General features: G+C 38.1%; 1 protein-coding gene across 1 annotated transcript in view; it reads right to left on the reverse strand.

The window, feature by feature from the left end:
* NKAIN3 (sodium/potassium transporting ATPase interacting 3) overlaps positions 1-24972 on the reverse strand; it is a 653340-nt gene that overhangs the window by 148741 nt on the left and 479627 nt on the right. The window contains exon 5 of the mRNA XM_047724881.1: positions 9313-9510. Coding sequence (XP_047580837.1) covers positions 9313-9510 — 198 coding nt within the window. The remainder of the gene's footprint in view (positions 1-9312; positions 9511-24972) is intronic.

Here is a 24972-nt window from a genome sequence, read left to right on the forward strand (position 1 = left end):
ATTTTTCTTTTTACCTAATAATTAATCCTACCTAGGGCTAAAGATGAAATGTCTGCCAACAGATGAATGACATTAAATTACCCTAAGCAAAGCATCAATAAAATTAGCTTTCTTGTTTCTAATATCTCCATAAGCCCAAGTCACAATGTTTGCTTTGATTAATTATTAAACATATCTCAGATTTTCTATATAATGGTTTTTGTGCTAGATATGATTTCTAATTAAGCTTTGCATTTCTCTGATGAAATTGTATTTAAGTCTACGAAATGTCATAACTCACTTTTGCATTTAATAATCAATGTTTAGCAGATTATTTGAAACAAGTAGGGCAGTAATAATTTATGAAAACCTGCAAACATGTCTGGGATAATCATGAATATCTGGGCCTTTGTGAGTCTTAATCTGGTTGTTTGGAAATGGTATGGAATTTGTGGTTTGAGACATAAATGTCTGTGATAACTGATTAACATACTGAATAAAATCCAATCATACACATACTATTAAGGAGAATGCTATGGTATAAGAAGAATATGAACTTTAAATGCATACATGTTTTAGGTCGTTAAAACCCCAGATGCTGTGATGTTACTATTAGATTTATGTATATTAGACATATTAGATTTATGTATATTAGACATTTGGTCTAAATGTCTATAAGAGCTGAGAATTGCTATCTGTAATCTGGAGGTTTCCAAAACATGGATATATATGTAGACAAAATATATAGTAGATTGAGCCAAATTCCATCAGTGAGCAGGTAAGGGATTTATACATTTAAGTTGCGTTTCTGAAAATTTTGCTTAATATTGTACTTGTATTATAACAGACAAAAATATTAGAAGTAAATATCTGATAGAGTATTATTCAGCCATAAAAAGGAATATAGTTCTTCTACATACTACATGAGTGAACCTTGAAAACATTCAGAATGAAAGAAGCCAGACACAAAAAACCACATATTAAATGATTTCATTTATATGGAATGATGAGAATAGGCAAATCCATAAAGACAGAAGGTAGAGTAGTTGTTGCTTAGGATTGGGAGGAAGAAAGGATAGGTGGTAATAGCTAACGGGTCAAGGTTTCTTTTGAAGGTGATGAGTATGTTCTGAAATTGACAATGGTGTTGGTTGCCCTATCTGTGAATAAACTGAAAACGACTGAACTCTATGCTTTAAAGGGGTCGTTTGTATGACATGTGAATTATATTTCAATAAACCCTTTAAAAAATGTATGCCCATTTCAAAGAAAGAGTGAGTACACTGCTAAGACATGAATAACAAGAAAGATGTTACTTAAAATTATAGTTCAGACAAACACTTTCAAACACAAGCAGTTTTACTGACCAGGCATACTCCTGGTTCCTGAACACAAATGTCTCAGCCAAAACCCTTTTAGTGTTGTTAACATGGCAATTCTTCCCCACACCATAAACCCTTCCCAATATTTTGGTGGTCCAATAACTGATTCCTTTATGGAACTCTGAATGGACTGTTGACTCAGTTTTCTGAGGCTGGAAATGAATACATAGAGACCAAATATGCTGGACAGGGAATAACTAATCTAAATACTAATAATTTCAGGTAGCAGTTAGAAATTGCTCACATTTTGGCACAGGTAGAAACCATCTATTTCATATAAAAATGGATTTCCTGGGAAAGAGTGATTCTCAGAAGAGTTTAGGGTAGGAAAGATTGACTATGATTTTTTTCCTGTTAGTAGCACCTAGAAAGCCACAGCAAGCATCAACAAAAAAAAGGAATCTGATATACTTAGCATTCAGTAAATGTTGAAATCTTCCTTTTTTTTTTTTAAACAACAAAAAGGTGGTTAAAAGATATTTGGGAGGTACTTGGGTGGCTCGGTTGGTTAGGCATCCTACTTTTGGTTTCAGCTTAGGTCATGATCTCAGGATCCTGAGATCGAGCCTCTGGTTGGGCTCTGTGCTTCCAGAGTCTGCTTGAGAGTCTCTCCCTCTCCCTCTCCTCCTCCCCTCACATGTGCACTCTCTCTCTCTCTCTCTCAAATAAATAAACAAATTAAATCTTTAAAAAAGACATTTTCAAGGGTAAAGGAAACATTTTGAACTATTCATTTTATAAGTCATATAACTATTGGATAATTATTCATTGCTCTCTTTTACTTTAAAATACTGGAGCTGTCAGTAAACTCACCAACACAGAAGAGATTCAGGGCCTTAACAGCTCTGAAAGATATTACCACTGACCTCAGCAAAGGGCTATACGGAAATGGGAGGCGCTCTTTCCAATGTCCTAAGGAAGCACAACAAAGTAGTTAAGACCATGCACTCTGGATTCCATCTGCCTGGGTGTGAGGTCAGCTTTGCTCATTATAAGCTGTGTGACCTTGGGAAAATTACTTACTTTCTCTGTACATCTGAGCTTCACCCTTGAAAAATGAGTAAAATAATACTTTCTTCTTGGGTTGTTTTAAAGTTTAAGTGAGTTCATATTTGCAAAGCACTCAGAGGAGCTCCAAACATATTGGGAGCTTGTTAAATAAATGTAAATGTTAACACAGAAATAAAACAACAAAAAGCCACATTTCACTCTATTTACATGTTTGGAGGCGTATAATTGATAGCAATTGGAACTTATTTCAAAGCTTGTCTTTCGACTTGCATTCTTACACTGTGTGAGCATATGTTACTGACTTAGCAATAGTATTATCTGCTCCTGTCACTGGGGCATGTACTCTAAGCAGATGGAACAGATATCTACACAGCCTTTTGAAGATAAAGATTCTGCAGGATACCTTGTGGTCTAATGTTATTTTTCACCCTATTGAGTTTTAATTTATCTTTAAGCTGAATGTATCTGATATGAAGGCAGAAAACAGTGATGAACACTGGCATGACCAGATAGATTGAAATGCAAACGGAATGGGGATGATGGAAAAGCCATTCTCGGAGTGTTCTGGGGCCCAGGTCTGACCATGGGGACAGCCTCCAAAGACATTAAAGAACGAGATCATCACCTATCGATATGAAGGAGAATATGTTGACAGTGAGGATTCAAGACAATACGTGTGTGGCGCCTGGGTGGCTCATTCGGTTAAGCAGCTGCCTTTGGTCCTGGTCATGATCCCAGGGTCCTGAGATCAAGCCCCACATTGGGCTCCTTGCTCAACGGGAACTTGCTTCTCTGTCTCCCTCTGCCTGCCACTCCCCCTTCTGTTCTCTCTGTCAAAAACAATAAATAAAATCTTAAAAAAAAAAAAAAGACAGCATATGTGTAAAAATATCCTCCAAAGAGAGATAGGTAAGGTGAATTTTAAAGATCTCTTCAGGTTTAGAGATTAGAATTTGTTTACCAGTTTTAAAAAAAGAAGCTCTTAAAAAAAATCTATCTATCTCTATGGATGTATGTATTATATATATATATATATATATATATATATATATATATATATATATACCTATTATTTAATAGTTATCATGAGCATATGGATCTATTTGCCAGCAAATAACTAATGCCAAAAGTTGAAAAAGAACCTTAAGTTGCACATTCATTATTATTAACCTCAGAACTGAGGAATCCACTAAAACGAAATAACTTGTAGTAACTATAGATTTAAGAGTGCCTCCAAATGGTCATGTAAATATTATGAGATTGAGGAATGTTTAATCATCCAAGAAAAGCATCTATAACATCTCATCCAGTCGTCTATGCAAATCACGTGACGATTTAACAGTATGTTAAAAACGTGACACAATACCTAAAAACATTCTGGGAGAAAACACATAATTCCACATCTGTTTTTTGCCTCTTAATCTTATCCTTGACTGCTTATTTAAATCACAAATTCCTTTCCATGTTTTAATATAAAACTTTATATAAAAATTATCATAGTTATTGCTATCTATCTACTGATCATGTTGATGTACTGTAAATTGTTATACTATCTTGAACAGGATATGTGTAGACATACCGAGTTTTGCTATCATACATAACAGTGAAATGAGTATCATGCAGACAGCTCTTTGTTTCTATTGAGTTATTTCTCAGGAGAAATTCCACTGAGTGAGCTTACAGGGCCAAAGGTACAGACATTTTAATGGGCTTTGCAATAAGAATGTCTTTACCAGTAAGTTGGTAAAAATTTACTTCAATGTTATGTGTTAATTTTTTTGAAGTTGTTAAACTAGTGTAAGTTTAATTTGCACATATCAAGTTACTATTGAAAATAATCACATTTTACACCTTTGTGTACCATTTGGATTTTCTCCTTTGTGATTACATTTGTTTGTATTCTTCATTAACTTAATGATTCAATTTCATTGTTTTTATTATTTATTTAAATGACTTCACCATATGTTATTGATAATGAGCCTTTGCTTATCATATGTGACACAAATACGACTTTTAGTTACTTGTTTCATTTCACTTTTGTAAGATTTCATGTTCAGATGTTTGGTAATTAAATAAATAAAAATAAATAAATAAATAAATAAATAAATAAAATATAATACTGTAGAATGAGATTAACTGGTTATAGAGATTCTTTCAATCAGAGATATTTTATCTATATTCTCCAGTGGAAAAAGGAAGTGCTGTATTTTGGGTTGTAGCATTTGATTTCATATATATGTTTCTTCTTTAAATCTGTGGTGTTACATTTCCAGAATGGAAATCTGATTTAGAAATATGTACAGGATAGGGTTTGGAATTTAACTGGACATAATTTTACATTTTCACCAGAAACTGTTTTGCTGTTCTCCTTAATGGGAGTAAAGTAAGTAAGCTAGTAAAGGCCCTCTCAAATAACACATAGATGCAGAAGAACGAATTCACAGGGAGACTTATGGTCTTGGAGCGGACTGACTTTCCTTTTTCCTGCACCTGGGTACTCTCCCCAACTCCAAACAAATAACATCTGCATCAGAAATAACTTGGAAACATGTTGTTTAGATAGGTTTTCTTTACCAAATGGTATGAAACAAAATTAAGACATAGCCTCAGTAAATTATATTCAAGGTTTAAAAATTATGCACTTTGTGTTTTGTAAAACTAAAGTTGAGAAAATATATATAGTTTACTCAACCACTCTGAATGAATAGCTTCTCTGGGTTAGGTAGAGCCATAGGCATTAGGGATGTGAGGTAAATTAGGAGTCAAAGCCACAGCATTCAGGAGCGTGCTACTGGCCTTTCACTTGCTCCTTCAATCATTGTTTCACTATGATAATTCTGAAATTTTTCATGAAAATATGAAATTTATTCAGTCAGCCAAATGCTCTCAAGAGGTATGACTAGGAACGAATTCTAGGGAACCAGAATGAGGAAAATAAATACATATTAAATAAACATTTAGTCCTCAGAATAAAAATTCATGATTGACTGTCTTGTGAAGACGGTGGAAATGACATTTTTCATTCAGGAAATGGATGTCAGGTATGGGATTAAAGACCCAAGAGTTCAACAGCCCACCAGGATAGAGACCTTGGCCTCTGAAGGACCAACTGGGATAGGAGAGGGGAGAGGCACAGAGCAATTATAGTAGGAACATTAGTAATAGTAATATATTCCTATGGGAATCTTTGGCTGGTGATTAGAAAGCAAGTGAGTGATCATACTGGCACTTGGTAATCTTCCCCCCGCCCCCGCCCCAGGGGAGCAAGTACACATGTGATGGTGGGTGAGGCAGAACCGGGGGCGGAAAGACTATCAACTCTCTAGGAAGTCACTGGCCGTCCTTCCGGTAGAAATGATGAGCAAATGAACCGAGGGCAGGGGCAGTGCTCACAGAGAGGAGGGACTAACATCATCCCATAGCTTGATCTTGGCTACCGCTCTTGACACATCATCTCCTCCACGATTCAATTTGTTCCTCTCCTCATACTGTCCACAGTTTCTCTTTGGATTCTACCCTGAAGTTTAAGTTGATGTTCTGACAATTTGCAAGAGCCCCGCTAGGGGCTTTGGAGAGATCAGGGCCACAGGAACTCCCTCTCTGCCTTCCACACTCCCTTCCCTGCTCATCCAGGGTGCCAGTGAGGGAAGCATAAGACAGGAAGCTGCTGTGCAGAGACAGCAGCACTGACCCAGGGTGGAAGCCGGAGCTCCGGTGCTGGGGACAGTTGTGGCACATGGTCCCACAGGGAATCCCAGGTGGTTGCCTTCTTGCCAAATTCTGCTATTTTTGTTGTTGCTGTTGGTTTCTTTCTGTCAGGCTTGTATGTAGTCCCTGTAGATGTTTACGACTGGGATTTCACGTTTTCCAGTTCCAAGCTCTACTCTCAGGTGGGATAATACAGGCAGGATTCATCAGCAAAGCAGAGCTGTATCCATGGATAAATCATTCAAATACTTTCCTCTCCCTTTGCCAGAGAGCTGCTGCCTTTGAATCCCAGGACCTCCCTCCATAATCCTGCCCACTTCCATTGTCCTCTCCTGCATCCTTCTAGATCTTTCTGCACTTCCAGCGCGATGACAGGGGTCCTCCCCCTTCCCCCCACTACCCTCAGTTCAACTGGCCTCCAGGGCATTGTCCCATCTCAAACCGCTTTATCCCTTTGCCAAGTTGTTGCTCATACAACACAGGCTGTTAAATACTGCAACCATCACCCTCCTTTTCAGGAATAAGACATACGTCTCAGCACATGCTAGGCGACTCTTACAGCAGTTGCTCCCATGTCACCACATTAAAAATTGCAATTCTAATAATTGTAAACACATTTATATGAAATAAGTGGAAAATATAGAAAGCCCATATAACCACACAATAATAAATAATTTCACAGCTGTGAAACAATTTCAGGGTATATTCCATTTCAATATAAAAAAGATAAAATACTGGAAATCTTATCTCACAGGTGTATTACCCAAGAAAAGTCAGAGATGAGCAACTAATCCTTTTATTGCTGGAAGGCTGACTTCTATAATCAGGACCATACATGCTGGTGGACAGTTTTGTATATGTCAAGGAATTAATTTATAACTGACGAGTACTTTTAGGTGGCAACATCTATTTTATTTATATTTCTCCTTAGTGTATGTTTTTAGGTGCCAATTCAGGCCCTTATTGAATAAATACTGAAACCTTGCCATTCATTTGATATGGAGAAATGACTTTTTGATTCCATGGTATTCTGCTGCATTATAAAAAGTTTGAATATTATGCTATCATTCCACAAAATGGTTTAGCAATTTATTATGAATAATTTTTAAAAGGAGGGAGATCTGTCCAGATATGAAAAATTCTAGAAAAGTGCTTCAGAATTAAAAAAAAAAAAGAACAGGAATCTAGTGTATAATAATAGAGTAGTTGTGTACCTTAAAATAGATTGAAAATTTTTAAGATAATTTGCCTCTATATTTTTAAAAAATAATCATTTAAACATATATATCTGCCACAGTTTCATATGTAAACCTCTAAGAGATTAAAGAATGACCAGAAAATAGGAAAAGACTGATAAGGATCTATTGACAATTGGCAATATATAGAAACCAAGAATAATCAGATTCCCTAAATATTGAGGCCCAACCTTTTTCTATTTTTATCTATTTCTATTTTTTATCCAGTACAGAATTTGCCTTTAATTGAACTAGAACAAGCTTTGATTTTTTAATTCTAGTCTTCATCTTCCTAGAAAATTGTATTTTAAATGTGCTCTAGAACACTTTTTTAGAATTTAAATATGCAGATCAAAGAACCATAATTCATACATTGTACAAGTGAGGTGAGACCACTACACTGGTGGCCCCAAATGAGCCATGGTTCCTGGTATTGTCACTTTTTTATAGCCACCCCCCTTCCCTCAGCTTGGGTTTGGTCATATGACTTGCTATAGTCAGCATTACTCAAGTAGATGCCTGATAAATGCCTACATGTTGGGTTTCTCTTGGAACCTCGGTGCCTTGCTATAAGAAAGCCTGTGAAGTTTCTGCAAAAAGACAAGATGGAAGAGGAGGAAGAGGCTGTGGAGGAGACTGTGGTCTGATAGCCAGCACCAGACATATGCATGAGGCTTTCTTGGATATTCTAGCCCCAGCAGAGTTCCTGGTTGAAAGGATCCTAGGAGTGAACCTATAGGATATGATGTGGACCAGAAGAACTCCTCAGCTAAACCCTGCCCCAGCTCCAGACCCACAGAACTCTAAGCAATACATCTATACTGCTCAAAGTCATTCCATTCTAAAGTAGTCTGTTATGCAGCAGTAGATAAGGGATAGTAAAGATTTTTCAAGCTTCTTTCTAGAAATAATTCCAAAATACGTTCTTCACTGGCATACACCTCTTCTATTTCTGTTGTCTATTTATTCACTATTGAGCCTGTATCTTTTTTTTCTGACTCTACCTCTAACCAGTTAGACAGAAGGACTGAGATGGATAGTTGGTTGGTATAAAAAGTGTGACTGAGAATGGCTTTATTACACATCGACTCAAACAACATGCCAAGTCCTTGCTGGATCTCAAAGGAACACCATTCTTGATGATGGTATATATCTTAAGTTAATGTCAGTCCACATGGAATCAAACTGTAGGTGGGACAATCTGGTAGAAGAATGAACAGATTCCCAGCACATAAACCTTGTGTGGTCCATTTAAGCCATTTCTTCTCTCTGCTCCTTTCTATGGAATTATATCTTTACACCAAATGTTAGGCACTACAATGTAGAAAACTCTTTGGAGGGATTTGTTTTCTTAAGGATTTATTATTTGAAATATGAGGCTTATCAGATTGAGCAAGCCATTGAGTGTGTTTGCATCCTTCTTCCTCTGGAACTATTAGTTAAAGAATGCTTTCAAAGTAGAAGTAGTAGCAGAAGTGTAAGTAGAGAATGTAGGAGGCTACTTCTCGGGGACAGCAATGCTATTGTCTTAAATGGTGTGTATTGTTAGAACTATAGCAACTAACTAGTTCTAAAACAAAGTGGATACCTGGAGGAGAAGATGTAGCCTCATTAAGTAGAGCTGATGTTAGCATAGTCACTGTTACTTCCATTGTTTAAAGGATGCTCTCCATGTGCTTATTTAAGGCTTTATCTACCAGATGGTTGTGGGCAGAGGTTTACCTACAAAATGCCAATAAAGGGACGCCTGGGTGGCTCAGTTGGTTAAGCAGCTGCCTTCAGCTCAGGTCATGATCCCAGCGTCCTGGGATCGAGTCCCATATCGGGCTCCTTGCTCGGCAGGGAGCCTGCTTCTCCCTCTGTCTCTGCCTGCCTCTCTGCCTACTTGTGATCTCTCCCTCTCTCTCTCTCTCTCTGACAAATAAATGAATAAAATCTTTAAAAAAAAATGCCAATAAAGGAGAGTCTAGATCAGATGATACAAATATGTTACTTACTGAGAGGAGTATCTGGACAGCACTGTGGATGACCTCTAGGTACTGGAAATCAACAATGCAGCCTGTGACGGAGACGTACGTGTAGTCGTCCATCATGCCGTGGGCCGATGGAGGCAGCACTCTTCGGACACAGCCGGGCCCATGTTCCCGCCACCATGACCGGTGCACAGAAATGTTGAATGTCATCAGATCTGTATCCTGGGTGGGCAAAAGACAGGAGAGCAAAAGGAGACAATGCCATTATATCACATCTTTGATTTTCAACCTTAGGAAGAAATCAGGGATAACTGGGTGATGGGCATGAAGGAGGGCACATGAACACTGGGTGTTGTATGCAACTGATGAATTATTGAACACGACATCTGAAACTAATGATGTTCTGTATGTCAGCTAATTGAATTTAAATAAAAGAAGAAAAAGTAAAAAAAAAAGTAAAAACAAAAAAGAAGAATTCCAGATGAACAAAATTGTTGAAATGATTTAAATTTCAAGTGAAAAATAACAAAAGACAGAACCACAAACGGCTGTGTATGCCATATGCCCAAACTATTGGATTACAATTGTTTAATATAGAGATACAGTCTTTTGAAGAGTAACATTTTAAGGTTAGCACACATCAAAAATCCAGAGACAAGACCCATACATTCGTTCATTTTAAAAATTATTTTGTTCAGTTTGAAACTTTTCTGCATTTTTTTGTTCATCATCATCAGTATCACCATCGTGGGCTAACATTTAATGAGTGCTTTTTTGCATGCTAGGCATTGTTCTAAGCATTTTTCATACTTGTATCTCCTTTAATATTCATGCAGGTACTATTACCAACCCAGTTTATAATAAGCTGAATAACAGTCCTCCCAAAAGACATTCACATCCTACTCCCTGGAACCTGTGACTTTTACCTTCTTTTGGATGATCTGAGTGGGCCTAAATGTAATCACTTGTATCCTTGTAAGAAGGACTCTGAGGGAGATCAGAGAGGAGGAAGAAAAGGAGAAGGCAGTGCGAGCACGCAGGCAGAAGGTGGAGTAACGTGGGCACAAGCCCAGGAAACATGGAAGAGATAAGGAAGGATTCTCTTCTAGAGCTTCAGAAGGAACACAGCCCTGTCAGCACCTTGAATTCAGACCAGCAAAACTGATTTCAGAATTCTGGCCTTCAGAACTGTGCGAGTAAGTTTCTGTTTGTAGTATCTTGTTATAGACCAGCCATGAGAAACTAAGACAGGTAAGGAAAGTAAGTCGCAGAGAGGTAAAATAGATTGCCCAATTTAATGAATAAATTAAATAAATTGCTTATTTAATGAGAGACCCCCCAAACCTGATCCTATGCAGTCTGTACTTTCAGCTATAACGTTTGTGCTATCCCTTTACCTACTCTGTTATCCCTCCCAAATCCCTACAATTCTTCAAACCCTAAAGAGAGCTGGGTGCTTCCTCTTCCATTTTTTCCAGAAAATACCACGGACAGCCAGAGTGAAAGAACAAAGAAGGCAATCTTTGACATTTACATATCAAAATAAGCTTTCTAAGCTTTTAGCAGAGACAACAGCCCAGGTGTTTAATCCTCAAAGGATGCCTTTTAGTATTTTGGGGGAATGTCAGCCTTGCACAACTAAGAGCATACAGTTTTTGCCATAACAATAGCTTAGAAAAAATACAGGAGGAGCCAGGATCTCGACTTTCAAATAACCTAAAAATTACAGCTGCACGGTGGAGCCAGAAGGAGCAAGCGTAATGATGGGGAGCAACCCACCCCCCCAACACCCAGGACCAGGACACTGCACCTGCAGGGAAGCCCCAGGAACAGGAGGGTGTCAGCTTTTGTTGATCTCCCAGCCACCACCACGAGCAAGCTCTGAACCCACTAGTGCCGCGGGGACATGATGGTCTTTGCTCAGAAGCCCAGGGGCTGCCCGATGACTGTACAACACAAACGATGCTCATCCCTACCTCAGTGGGATAAAGACAGTCCTGACCTCAATGGCATAGGACAATTCTAAGGGCCAGAAATTGGTTTTGGAACTAGTGTGAAATGGAAAGCCCTTGAACTTATACGTGGTGAGGGCTGGAAGCAAACAGTGTGAGACCTCCCCGAGGAAGGACTCCCTGTTATTCCCCGCTGTCTGTGAACAGGAATCATGAGGTAGGCAAAGTTATTCTGCAGTTTTAGATTTCCCTTAATTCAAATGGAGACAAGGCAGGGGACCCAACTCAGGTCCCCTGAACCCTGACCGCAAAATCCAGCATTCCTTGGTAGCAGAAACTCTATACCTCTTTTATTTTCTTTAATTTATTTATTTGACTGACAGACAAACAGTGAGAGAGGGAACACAAGCAAGGGGAGTGGGAGAGGGAGAAGCAGGCTTCCCGCTGAGCAGGGAGCCCATTGTGGGGCTGAATCCCAGGACCCTGGGATCATGACCTGAGCCAAAGGCAAACCCTTAAGGACTGAGCCACCCAGGTGCCCCTCTATACCTCTTGAGTAGTGTATCTTGCAGGAATGAGGAAGCAAGATGCTCACCGAAAGAGGGACTCCACTGTGAAGACTGGTGAAGACCAAACCAAACCAGTCTGTGCCAAGGCAGACCCCAGTGCTGACTTTTCACCTACTTTCCTCTCCCTCCCCCCCTTACAATGCTATAAACATGCTAATTAGACACATGACACATGAAGAAGCATGACATGCAAGTGCACAGGTGCCAAGAAATTCCCATCTCTACATGCTTGAACATCAGTCCTTTCCTGTCTCAGCTCCTTTACAAAGTTTGTGGGCCTTTGTTCTGAAATTCAGTCTGAAAGACCCTTTCCTTTCTGCTGCCTCCCTTGTGCTGGGGCATAAGGCCCAATAAAAAGCCTTTTCTGGAACTTCTGCATGGCTTCAGTCAATTTCTATTGCTTGGAGAGCCCTAGGACCCTGGTGGGTTAAAAAAAGAAAACACAAAACTACTATTGTAAGTATGCCTCTGATTAGATCGCTATTAAAACATTTTACATCTTTTTTTTTCTTTTTTGGGTTGTTGGTTTGTTACACCTATCATTCAGTTACCTTCACAGTTACAGCACTTTATTGATAATAAAACATTTTACATCTTTTTCTTTTCCCCCTTGGTTCTCGGTTTGCTACATGTATCATTTGCAGTGCCCTCCGAAGGGAAAATATTATAGAAAAATAATTGCTTTAGCTAGTGAATTCGGTTTAATACAAGGCAATTTACCTGCAGCAAAACTGCACCCTGACTGCTCCCTTTCCTGACCATCAGGTTTAATCTCTTACAGTTAGTCCTGATCACAACCGAAAAACTATTATTTCCGTTTTAATAGAATTCATTAGGTTCAGGATGAACTGGCGTGATCTCAAAAGTCATAGCAATTTCTACTCTTTAAGCATTCTTAACCAGTGGCCTTTTCTATTGCTGGACTCTAAATTCCTTTCAATATGACTTAGACTAAAATTTATATTACACAAATAAAACAAAAGTGAATTTATGAACTCATGATACATATTTGTTACACTCATAAAATCTCTCTGTGTGGTTCTCACTTAATTTGTTGGCACTATAAATATTTATAAACTGTACTGTTTTTTGCAATGGCTGTATTAAAACTAGAATGAGAACATCAGTAGTATCAAAGTATACTGAAAGTTCAAACTTCTAACTTTGATTTGGTATAAAATTGTATTGCAAGTTTGTGTCTGATTTCAAGCCCCTTCAGTGGCTAGATTTCAAACATTTGAAAAAAACCCTTAACACATGATTAGTCAATTTCCTATATGAGGCACATCAGAGGAAATGCAGCACAGAAAACTATAATAGTGTTCTTTATAAAGAAAAATAAATAAATACAGAAGATCACTTAGTTTGTTGAAGCTTTTTGTTACCACACCAAACCTGTAGTTTTGAAATACATGGGTTAATGCTAAATGGCAGATCAACAAAGGGATCTTTAAAATAATTCCAAGTAGCTCAAATATCATTTCTCTTTCAGTTCTTGGAGTTAGAATATTATGTGATAATTTGAGCACATCGTGGTTAAGAAAATTGGCAACTGGTATCTTTGTCATTTTCTTTAGAATTTAAAAGATATAAACAATTATATTTGTTTTTATGCAAGTGTAAGAGATTACCAAAGGACTGGTTGCGGAACAAAGAAGAAGAAAGCAAGGAGGGGGAAGAAAACATGAAATCAAAGCAAAAGGGCTTGCGGGGCATGAGGGCAGCCTGGAGAGAGACAGCATGTCAAGCCAACAGAAGGGAGAATCAGGGAAGGTGGTAAGGCCATAAACTCAAAGTAAAAAAAGGACCATTGAATCGATGACTGGTTGGGCAGGGGTTGGGGGGTAGCTTTTAATAAAATGCAATACCAGGAGAGTATTGGGAGTGTAAAACTGGGTTACAAGAAATAGAGGGGACTGAGAAGAGAGAATTTGGTGTATTTTTTCCTGAAGTGTGCAAGTAAAGGTAGTAGTGAGAACATAGGACGGTACCTTCAAGGGTAAACAAGGAGAACGTGAGTCAATGCATGGAGAACCACTTGTTAGCTCTATCTGCTCACACTCACAAAGTTGTGACTTAGAAGATAATTATTCCAGAATAGCTGCTTTCCCCTAATATCTATTTAAGCAAATATTAAAAGTTTAAAAGTTCTTCCCTGTCTCTAGTGTGAATTCCGAACTTGTTTCCATTTTCTTCTTGAATTAAACAAGAAGGAATTTCTAGAATTCTTTGAAATGTTGTTCATGAACTGTGTAGGTAGACATACTTGCTTGCATCCCATTCACAGGAAGTGTACCCACCGTACCACAATCAGCTCAATAGTCACTTCTTTTATAGCATACCGCTATATAATTTCTTACTAATCAAGGAGCTAGTCTTTGTCTTTTCTTCTATGTACTTTCAATCATCTGCTTTGGGGGGGATATGTGTCTAATTCAACTTTAGCTAATCCTTTCTACTTCTAGAAATGGATTCTTGACTGCTAATATTCTTTTTTTTTTTTTCTGTTTCCTTAGTTGTGGCTCAAAGAGTCATCGAATCCACGTTTATGCAGTATTCTACTTTCTTTGTCTTTTTATTCTCTCTTATCCTAAGCCAGCCCCTCTGAAAGTGAACACATATTTAATGAAATAGATCTTGCTCAATTTTAAAGAGTTAGCATGGGTTTATATTTATATAACAGAATTCATGTCAGTTGAAACTTCTTTTGAAATACTTGTTCGTCTTAGAATATGAATTAGACAAGTGAAAAAAACTTTCTCATACTTTTAATTTTTTTTTTCACCAAAGCACTAAACATTTCAGAGGATACTGTAGATCCACAATAAACACAGTGCTTGGTAGTGAGGTATAAGTGTTTAGAGCACATCATACAAAGATTTGGAACCAGTTCAAACATATCAACAATTATATGTTATTTTCTTTAGAGAAAGGTTTAAAAGGTATTCAAGCTTCCATTGGGAAGCATTTGTCATTTGCTGCTGCTTTCTTAGAGAATCCTTGTATAATCCATGAGCAAGTCATAATCACTTAGGTTTATGCCACTGGTTCTGGAGATAAAGAGTAGTCTGCAGCTATAAATGCAGAGAACAAAGTGGTGGCTGCCAGAGGGTGGGGTGAGGGGTGGGAAAAATGGGTGAAGGGAGGTGGGAGGTACAGGCTTCCAGTTATGAAATGAATTAAACCACAGGAATAAAAGACATAAAGAATATAGTCAATGATATTGTAATAGTGTTGTATGGTGACAACTGGTAGCTACACTTGTGGTGAGCATAGCATAATGTATGAATTTGTCTAATCACTATGTTGTGAACCTGAAATAAGGTAGCAATGTAGCAACTACACTCAAATTTTAAAAACTAAAAGAAAAAAGCAGTCTGCCAAGTAAGTGGCTGTTGATCACTTTGCCTTCCTGTTTCCCATCTCTATAAGTAGGTATTGCTGGGATTTTTCAATTCTGTATCATTGGTCACAGGCCAAAGGCTGAACAAAAAGTAATTAAGCCTTTTGTCTTCATTCTGGGGCTTAATTCTCTGGATTGAACCATTAGAGGAAGCAATGAAGTCTCCTCTATCCAGTCAACAGATATTTCCGGAGTTGCTACGATGAGTTACGCATTAGGATGTAAGACTGAAGAAAGGAGATCTTATCCTGCCCTCACGGAACATACATGCTAGTGGAGAAGATAGATAATAAAGTAAACAAATAAGTAGGCAAAAATAAGTATACATTTTAAAAGCCAGTATGAAGGAGATGATGTGCTGGGGAGTGGCTGGGGTGTGGAATGGAGTTACTTAATACCAGATGGCCAGAGACAGAAGACATGAACAGACACTTCTTCAGTGAAGACATACAAATGGCTAACAGACTCATGGAAAAATGTTCATCACCATTAGCCATCAGGGAAATTCAAATCAAAACCACACTGAGATACCACCTTACACCAGTTAGAATGGCCAAAATTCACAACACAGGAAACAACAAATGTTAGAGAGGATGTGGAGAAAAGGGAACCCTTTTGCACTCTTGGTAGGAATGCAAGCTAGTGCAGCCACTTTGGAAAATAGTGTGGAGATTTCTCAAAAAATTAAAAATAGAGCTACCCTCTGACCCTGCAATTGCACTACTGGGTATTTACCCCAAAGATACAGATGCAGCAAAAAGGGCCCTCTGTACTCCAATGTTCATAACAGCAATGGCCACAGTTGCCAAACTGTGGAAAGAACCAAGATGCTCTTCAACAGACAAATGGATAAAGAAGATGTGGCCCATATATACAATGGAGTATTATGCCTCCATCAGAAGGGATGAATACCCAACTTTTGCATCAACATGGATGGAACTGGATGAGATTATGCTGAGTGAAATAAGTCAAGCAGAGAAAGTCAATTATCATATGGTTTCACTTACTTATGAAGCATAAGGAATAACATGTAGGACATTAGGAGAAGGAAAAGAAAAGTGAAGGGGGGAAACTGGAGGGGGAGATGGATTATGAGAGACTGTGGACTCTGAGAAACAAACTGAGGGTTTCGGAGGGGATGGAGGTGGGGGGATGGGTGAGCCTGGTGATGGGTATTAAGGAGGGCACGTATTGCATTGAGCACTAGGTGTTATACATAAACAATGAATCCTGGAACACTGTATCAAAAACTAATGATGTATTGTATGTGACTAACATAACACAATAAAAACAAAAACAAAAAACAAAAAACAAAAACAGGATGGTCAGAGAAAGCTTCTCTGATAGAGGATATTTGGGTTCAGACCTATTAGATGAGTCTTGCAAAGATCATGTGATGGCAAAATGGTTTCAGAACTCCAGGTGCTGACTGAAGGATCCTACAGCTAGAGGGAAGCTGAGATGAGGATAAAAGTAGTATGTTTTGTGTGTGTGTGTGTGTGTGTGTGTGTGTGTGATCTCTATCCACTGAAATGGCCTAGACACAGTGTCACTCCAGTAGCAACAAACTCTGGTTTCACACTCCCCTGTAATAAGAACCAAGCTTGTCCTCTGGAGAAATGCTAAATCCAGTGTTGGTACAAGGAACAAGGAGAGTGTGAAATGTATTTTGTGCTAAGAAAGCAAGACAATTTTCAAAAATTGATAAGTCATGTTAAAAGGATGTAGGAACCAATATAACGAGTCTGTCTGGCTGAAGTTGTAATAATTTGAGCACTAGAAAGAACCAAGACAGAGGCCCACCAAACACAACGAATCAATGAAAATCTATGACTCCATAATGATCAAAAAGGAAAGGCAGAAAAACTCATTGTTAATATTTAAAGCGGCTACTTAAACAAGACCTCTTGTGCTTTCTGCTCACTTTTGCTGTTAACTGCTGTGAAAAAATGTTTTGTTAATTATAAAAAACAATCATACTTGAAAAATGAGTAATTAAAGAGAAAGAATTAAGCATTTATTTTGCCTTTTTGCAGTAGGAATTCTATATCAAGTTAACCAAGTTGGTGAAATAAAGCTTTACATTACTGATGACTGTGAGGCAATAAATATAGGAGAAATAAAGTAGTTTAAAGACTTTTTTTGCCAATTTTAACGGAAGTGATTCTTATAAGGATTAGCAAAGGGTTATTTAAAAAATTAAGAACATAGTTAATCCATGTAGTGCCTAAGAACATAATACAGGTTTCTTTTTAGTGTCAAGCAACACTTACAGAACAATAATAACAATAAATACATCACATTTCAGAACTTACGAAATGTACATAAAATGATATTTAGGGAAAAATTTATAGCATTAAATGTTTATGATAGAAGAGAAGAGAGGTTGAAAATACATGAACTAAGCATCCAGATTAATAGTTTTAAAAGAATAACAGGTTAAAATGTTAGAAGAAAAGATGAACAAATATAGATTTAATTAACAAACATTTGTTATGTGCCCATGATATTCTGGGATCTGGATTAATCCATGAAAAAAACAGACAAAAATTCCTGCTCCATTGGAGCTAACTAACATTCATGTATGGGAAGACAGACCATAAATGTAACAAAAAATAAAGTACATTTCATGTTTGAAGATGACTGATATTTAAAAAGAGTAGAATAAGCACATAGAAATATCTAATAGTAGAAGGTAATTAAAAAGAAATCAAAGATCCAATAGAAAGGAGCAACAAAGCACAAATTAGATTCTTTAAAAATCTGTAGTAAAATTAACAGCATCCTGGGAAGAATGATCAAGCTTGATATGGCTCCCCCTTGTCCAGATGTGGCTTGGTGGCCACTCACGAGCAGGATAACCGCCAGTCTTTAACAGAATTATGTGGCAACACTGAGAAGTTTAAAATGGTAATGCCTCTTGATTCTGCAATTTACCCCTCTGCCTTTATTGTAGCTCACGTATCTACCACTCTCTATATGGGTGTTCTTAGCAGCATTGTTTGCAATAGCTGAAAGCTGAGAACCACCTAGTCTGTCAGAAATTAATAAATTGGTATTCATGCAATCACAGGCTATGTGAAGTGGAAATAAATTAAGTAAGCTTATGTATATTAAAAATGATGGATCTCTTGAACATAATGTTGACAAAAAGAATCAAGTTGTGAACAGAATATTGTATGACCTCAGTAATATAAAGTTTAAAAAGTTGTACTAATACTGATTTTTTAGGAATGCACTATATATAGTAACACTTGAAATAAATATGCAAATATAACAAATAAATGCAGAACATAGAGTGATAAAAGGAGATTAGGAAGCAGTAAACAAGAAGGGTTTAGCTGTGTTGGGAAAGATTTGTCTTTATTTCATTGGTGATAACATGAGTATTTGTTGACTATTTCATTACTCTTTATTAAGTATTACATACTGCTTGCAGATAAAAATTTTAAAAATGTCTTTCCATTTCTCTCCATTCCAGTTGCCACTATCCTAGACTGGTCAGCCACTGTTTCTCCAGGACATCTGCAATGACTTTTTTTTTTAAAGATTTTATTTATTTATTTGACAGAGAGAGATCACAAGTAGGCAGAGAGTCAGGCAGAGAGAGAGAGAGGGGGAAGCAGGCTCTCTGCTTAGAAGACAGCCTGATGCTGGGCTCAATCCCAGGACCCTGAGATCATTGATCCTGGGCTCAATCCCAGGACCCTGAGCCAAAGGCAGAGGCTTAACCCACTAGGCACCCAGGCACCCCTGCGATGACTTTTACATACAACTCCTGGCATCTCTTGTTTTCCTCAGATATGTTTTCTTTATTACAGCCAGAATGATATTTTTTTAAACCCAAACACATTGACGTCACTAGTTGCTTTAAAACACTTCAAGGCGGGGCACCTGGGTGGCTCAGTGGGTTAAGCCTCTGCCTTCGGCTCAGGTCATGGTCTCAGGGTCCTGGGATCAAGCCCCGCATTGGGCTCTCTGCTCAGCAGGGAGCCTGCTTCCCTTCCTCTCTCTCTGCCTGCTTCTCTGCCTACTGGTGATCTCTGTCTGTCAAATAAATAAATAAAATCTAAAAAAAAAACCAAAAAAACAAAAAACACTTCAAGGCTTTCCCACTGCCCAAAGATAAAAGATTAACTCCATGGGACAGCTCGAGAGGTCCTACCTCCCCCGCCTCTTATCACTTCTACAGACTTTTGTCCTTCCCTTCACCATCCTGCTCTAGCCACATTGACCTGCTTCCCATTCCCCAGCTGAACCGTTCTGTCTAACCTGTTAGTCTTCACTAACAGGAAGGAACACCCTGTTCCTTTTTCATAGAATATCATTTTTCACTTTCACCTTCCATCTGCTTTCTTGTCCTTATAATCAGCCATTCCCCAACCTGGGTACCTGACCAACTCCCATTTATTTTTATGTTTTAGCAGCAACCTCACATCCTCTGGAAAGTCATCCCTGAGCCCTGAAAAGTCTGGGCGATATAACTCTTCTCTGTGCTCCCAAGTGCCCAGTTCTGCCACCTACTTTTATATCTTTGGGTAGCGAAGACTCATTCCTTTTTTATAATCAGTTTTCTCACTCACCTACAAGATTATAAGCCAACTATTATCAGCACTGTTTTCCCATGCCAAGCTTCCAATAATGGCTATACACACACACACACACACACAGTATATATATATATATATATATATATATATATATATATATATATATTTAATCAAAAGAATGAACAAACTTAGTTACTAGGTTTTTGAGTCACAATTTCAGTTGAGAATAAAAAACAAAAACAAAAATAAAAAACACCCAGAAAGCAACTACACATCCATTGAAGTTCCTCTTATGTTGCTTGTGGGAGTGTGAATTTGTGCAGCCACTTTGGATAGTTTCATATTCCCACTGAAACCAGGTATGTGTATGCCTTATGATCCAGTGTTCCCACTCCCAAGCATGTAGCCAGGAGAGATGAATGGATGCACCCACCAGAGACCTGTACAAGAATCTTAGCATCTTTTTATAGCCAAAGTCTGAAAGTGCCCCAAATGTCCATCAACAGTAGAATATATAAATAAATATGGTATGGTTGTATGCTGGAAGCTACACAAGAAAAAAGAATGAACATGGTTAAATTTCACGGACATGACATTGATTGAAGGAGATCAGGCTCGATAGGGTGTATACCACACAATTCCATTTCTATGAGATCCTAAGAAAGGTGGGACTGAACTGTGGTGATGGAGGTTGGAATAGTGAGCATGGGTATGATGACAGGAAGGAGGGCTGTCTCTAAAGCTGGAAATTACGTGGTGTTCGAAAACCCTACAATTTCTTCAAAAGCTTCACGACCTTTTGTTTTCTATATACGAACATTGAAGTTGCAGGGGTTTTCAAATATATAGTTCCCTGTTTCATTCATTTTGGAGTTGACATCTTAGCAAATGCATTTTTTTTTCTTTTTTAAAGACTTATTTACTTGAAAGAGAGAGAAAAAGAGCGAGATTGTGCCCATAAAGTGGAGGGAGAGGCAGAGGGAAAGAATGTCAAGCAGACTCCCTGCTGAGCACAGAGCACAGTGTGGGATTTGATCCCAAGACCCTGTGATCATGACCTGAGCCGAAATCAAGAGTCGAACACCCAGGAACTCCCCCAGATGCATTTCTGAAGAAAGGTAAGTGTGCAAAGGAACAGCAGTCTTTCTCATGTGTAATTAAAACAATTGAGACACTCTGCAAAAGTAGGAGGAAAAGAATCATGGCCCGGGGCTCCTGGGATGGCTCTGTCAGTTAAGCATCTGTCTTCTGCTCAGGTCATGATCTCGGGGTCCTTGGATAGAGACTGGCATCGGGCTCCCTGCTCAGAGGGGAATCTGCTTCTCCCTATCCTTCTGTCCCTCCTCCCCACTCCTCACTTGTGCTCTCTGCTCACCTCTCTCTCTCAGGCTCTCTCCCTAAAATAAATAAAATCTCAAAAAAAAAAAAAAAGCCAAAGACTTAATTTCCTTCCTGAAATTAGTCTGTGGGTGCCCTTTGATGCTATTAGAAGGAATCAAACAAAAACTTGCAGTTTCCTAATAATGGACTGAAGAAATCATTATTCCCATTAGAAGAGATTATTATGTAAATGAAGCCACTTTTTACCACAGGCCACCCTGACTGGGAGTGGGGGAAATATGGTGAGAAGTTGACAAAAAATCTGCAATTCGCAAGAGACCTTCATTTTTCATTTTTCATTTGAATGTCAAGCTCCCCTAACATTATTTGTATTTGATTTTTAGTTGTCTGTTTATTAGCTGTATATTCCTGTATATTGGTTTGTCTGCTTTCAATGTACATCAGGTCCATTGGGTAGAACCAGGGATGTCCCTGTAAAACAGCCCCCCCAAAAGTTTCAAAGGACTTCAACACTGAAAACATTTCAAACATTAATCATTTGTGAAGGTGTAATGTACATTCACAGATACTGACATTTCTGGTATGTAATTGCTGCACCTGACTACACACTAAGATTTGCTAACAGATGATTTTTAAAAAATCAGTATACCTTGCATTTGTATCCATGAATTTTAAACACCTGTAGTTTACTTAGTTAATTACTAAGCTCATTCAACACATCTGGCTTCTCTGTCTTTGTGTTAATCAATAATTATTTGATCACAATGTTATGCCTTTTATGCTAATCAGGATTTTGAGACCATAAAAATGTGCTACCTTTGTGCTTCGTGCTGGCACTAATGTGTTTTATTTATAGTGTGGTGTATTCATAATTCATGCACTCATATGCGTGTATGCACACATTTTACTTCATTTGCGTAATAGAAAATTTTCTTTTCAATCTGTTTTTTCTTTCTTTGTCTCTCTCTCTCTTTCTTTCTCTCTTTTTTTCCTGCAAAGTTTACCAACTGAAAAGAATACTCATGCATTTTTCAATTGTGGTAGGAAAAGTTCCTCATTTGAGAAAAAAATAGATATTTGTTTTAATGTGATAGAATTCTTTTTGAAAAAAATAGAAGGAAAAGTCATGTAGTCCTTTTAGTTGTTCCCTTTCTGAAAGGTATCTGGATAAAGAGAACAATATTGGTATTTCTGACCCATGAATGTGGCTGCTGGTGTGGTTTAAACCCCTTTACAAAAGAAGACAATTTTCCTTAATTGCTTCCTTTGCTGAAATAATTGTGAAGGCTGGAAAGAGGTCTGATTAATTGGCAAAGTTGGATGTGGTAAAACCTCTCTGGCAGGTTCTTATCTATCACCATCAATCTCAAGTTGCTCAGTAACCATCTAGGATGCCTTGTAAGAGGCTACACATGGGGATATGGAAGTTTCGGAGACAGTGACTTAAATCAGACTCTTGGTGGATATTCACTGCCGCAGAGGGATGTTTGTTAACCCATTCTTATTGCTTGACTTCATTAGGGTCTTCGGAGTTCTATACAGATTCTGGTGTGTCTATGTGTGGGGGAGTATTAGGCACCATACTGTGGGGAGGGCCTGAACTGAGAACAAAAACCCACCTCTGCCCCCTTGCTGCCGTTTCGTTTTGAAATATTGTTTCCCTTCATGTCTCCCTAGATCCTTTGATATGACTACATGTTTAACAAGTTCGGACATGCCTCATGTCAACAACAGTTCTATGCCCTTCATCTAAACAGGATGAAGTCATCACCAGCCAGATATTCCACTGGGTATAAAGTCCAGTAACCACAAAGAAGTTACCTAAATAATGGACATTGTTGCATTTTATCACTGTTTAATTCTTTTGGGAATAATGCTACTTAAGATCATCTTAATTTTTTTTTTTTTTTAACCCCATGGCTGAGTCATGGAAGTCTCTGTCTTAAGGCTCTAAGGAGCTCAGGGTGCTTCTAAAACATTAATTAATTCATATTAGAAAGTGAATTCTTACTTACAGTGATTAAGCCCAATAATTTTAATTACCCTAAATGAAGTAAAAAGCACTTTTAGCTCTCCTTAAAGTTGGATTTGAAGGTTTCCAAAAAATATTTCATTGTTTTCAATTTGTTAATCAGTGTTTTTGTATACGTTTTATATACGTTTTGTATACATTTTATATACGTTTGAAACTGTTTATACCATTTATACTGTTAATCAGCGTTTTATATACATTTTTGTTTTTCTTTACAGATAGCCGCTACTTTTAAATCAAAACATCTAATTGCTCCGAAAGCATACTTAGCTACATTTTCTCTGTGCACCTAGATGAATACATGTACTATTATCCAAAGTAGGAAACCTCCTCTTCTTCACAATTCCGCCTACTCCCACCAAACCATCCTCCTCCTATGAGCTGGGATTACTTCTGGAGGTTGGGTTGTGGGGGGCGGGGGGATGGTGTCTTGTCAGTTAGAATCTTCAGGAATGCTGGGTAGTCCCTGTGGTTCCATCTTTTGCAATGACTGAAGGTGTAGCAGTATGAGGCCGCGAGTGTCTATGCTTGCCCGATTTTCTTTTTGTCTAAACGCAAAGAGCTGTCAAACAGCGTAGGTTTTCTCCTACAAACACAGTAATTTCAATATACTTAGGGATCATTAGAATTTAAAAATCTTATTAGGTCATGAGATTTTCTCTGAGAATGAGTGCGTAAATTTTTTCTTGCTCAGCTCTTTCTGTAAACAGAAAGTCTGTTTACAATCATTGTTCTCTACACATCATATGGCAAAAAACTTCATACTTTCTTAATGAACACTTTATAATCTAAAATCTCTCGTCTATATTAATTGTATTATATTGCACCACAAAGTTATTGAGAACTATCTTAATTCAGAGTCCTTTATGCAGCCATTATGTGACTCACACAGTCTGCTATATTTTTCCTATAAGAACAATGCCTCGAGTATCTTGTCAACCAATGGTAAGGCCTCATGGCATCTTCTTTGTTATCTGAGGATAAGGACTGTGTCTCAGGAGCTCTGTGTGCACGGAAAGGCCAAGGTTTGGAGAAGTGGAGGCTGATTCAGTCAGTAATTGGAACATGCCTGCACTATCCCTGAGGCTGGGGAAAAAACAAAAAATGAAAACAATCATCCACCAAGGGTCCAACTCTTTCTCAGAGTCTGGGAATAAGATATACGCTTTTTTGAGGGAGTCTAGCCCTTTAAAAGTTAGTTTGGAGGCTTTCTAAAAACAGATCAAACAGATCTTTCAAACTGTCACAGCTGTCATTCCTTTAAAAGTCTGTTTCCTTGGTGAAGGGCACTGTTTCTAAGGCCCGTGTTTGGGGGAGGAAGGAGAATCTGCACTGTTGGAAGCAGCATTTGCACCACGGACCCGTCAGGGATGCTGGAATGGCACAGTTCTCCTGGTGTTCTCATCAGCCTCGCCCATAAGAAAAGAAAACAAAATCTCCGTTTGGGTAGCAGGTGATCAACTGACTATTTTTTTTTTTAAACCTTTAATCAGAGAATTGAAATAGAAGGATGACTTGCATTCTCTCTCTATCCTTCTGGAGTTTAATTTTCATTGATATGTTTGATGTTCTCTAATTTCAGGCCATGTGCTGAGTAGCCTGTAACACTTCAGGCAAGTTATATAGAACTTCAATTTCAACTTAAAAGCCCGGGTAGTTCCCTTTTGTTTTAAAATCGAGGCAGACTTCAGCAAAGAATTATGCTAGCTGGTACATCTGCCTCTGTTTGGGGAATGTTTACGCTTAAATTTCTGGCTTCCAGATGTGACTTTGTTAAGGTATCTATTATCCCAGTGCAGAACAACCCCTGAAGGAGGGCACTGGAATTGGTGAGCAA

The sequence above is a fragment of the Lutra lutra genome, chromosome 4, assembly GCF_902655055.1.
Source record: "Lutra lutra chromosome 4, mLutLut1.2, whole genome shotgun sequence".
In the NCBI taxonomy this organism is placed as follows: domain Eukaryota; kingdom Metazoa; phylum Chordata; class Mammalia; order Carnivora; family Mustelidae; genus Lutra; species Lutra lutra.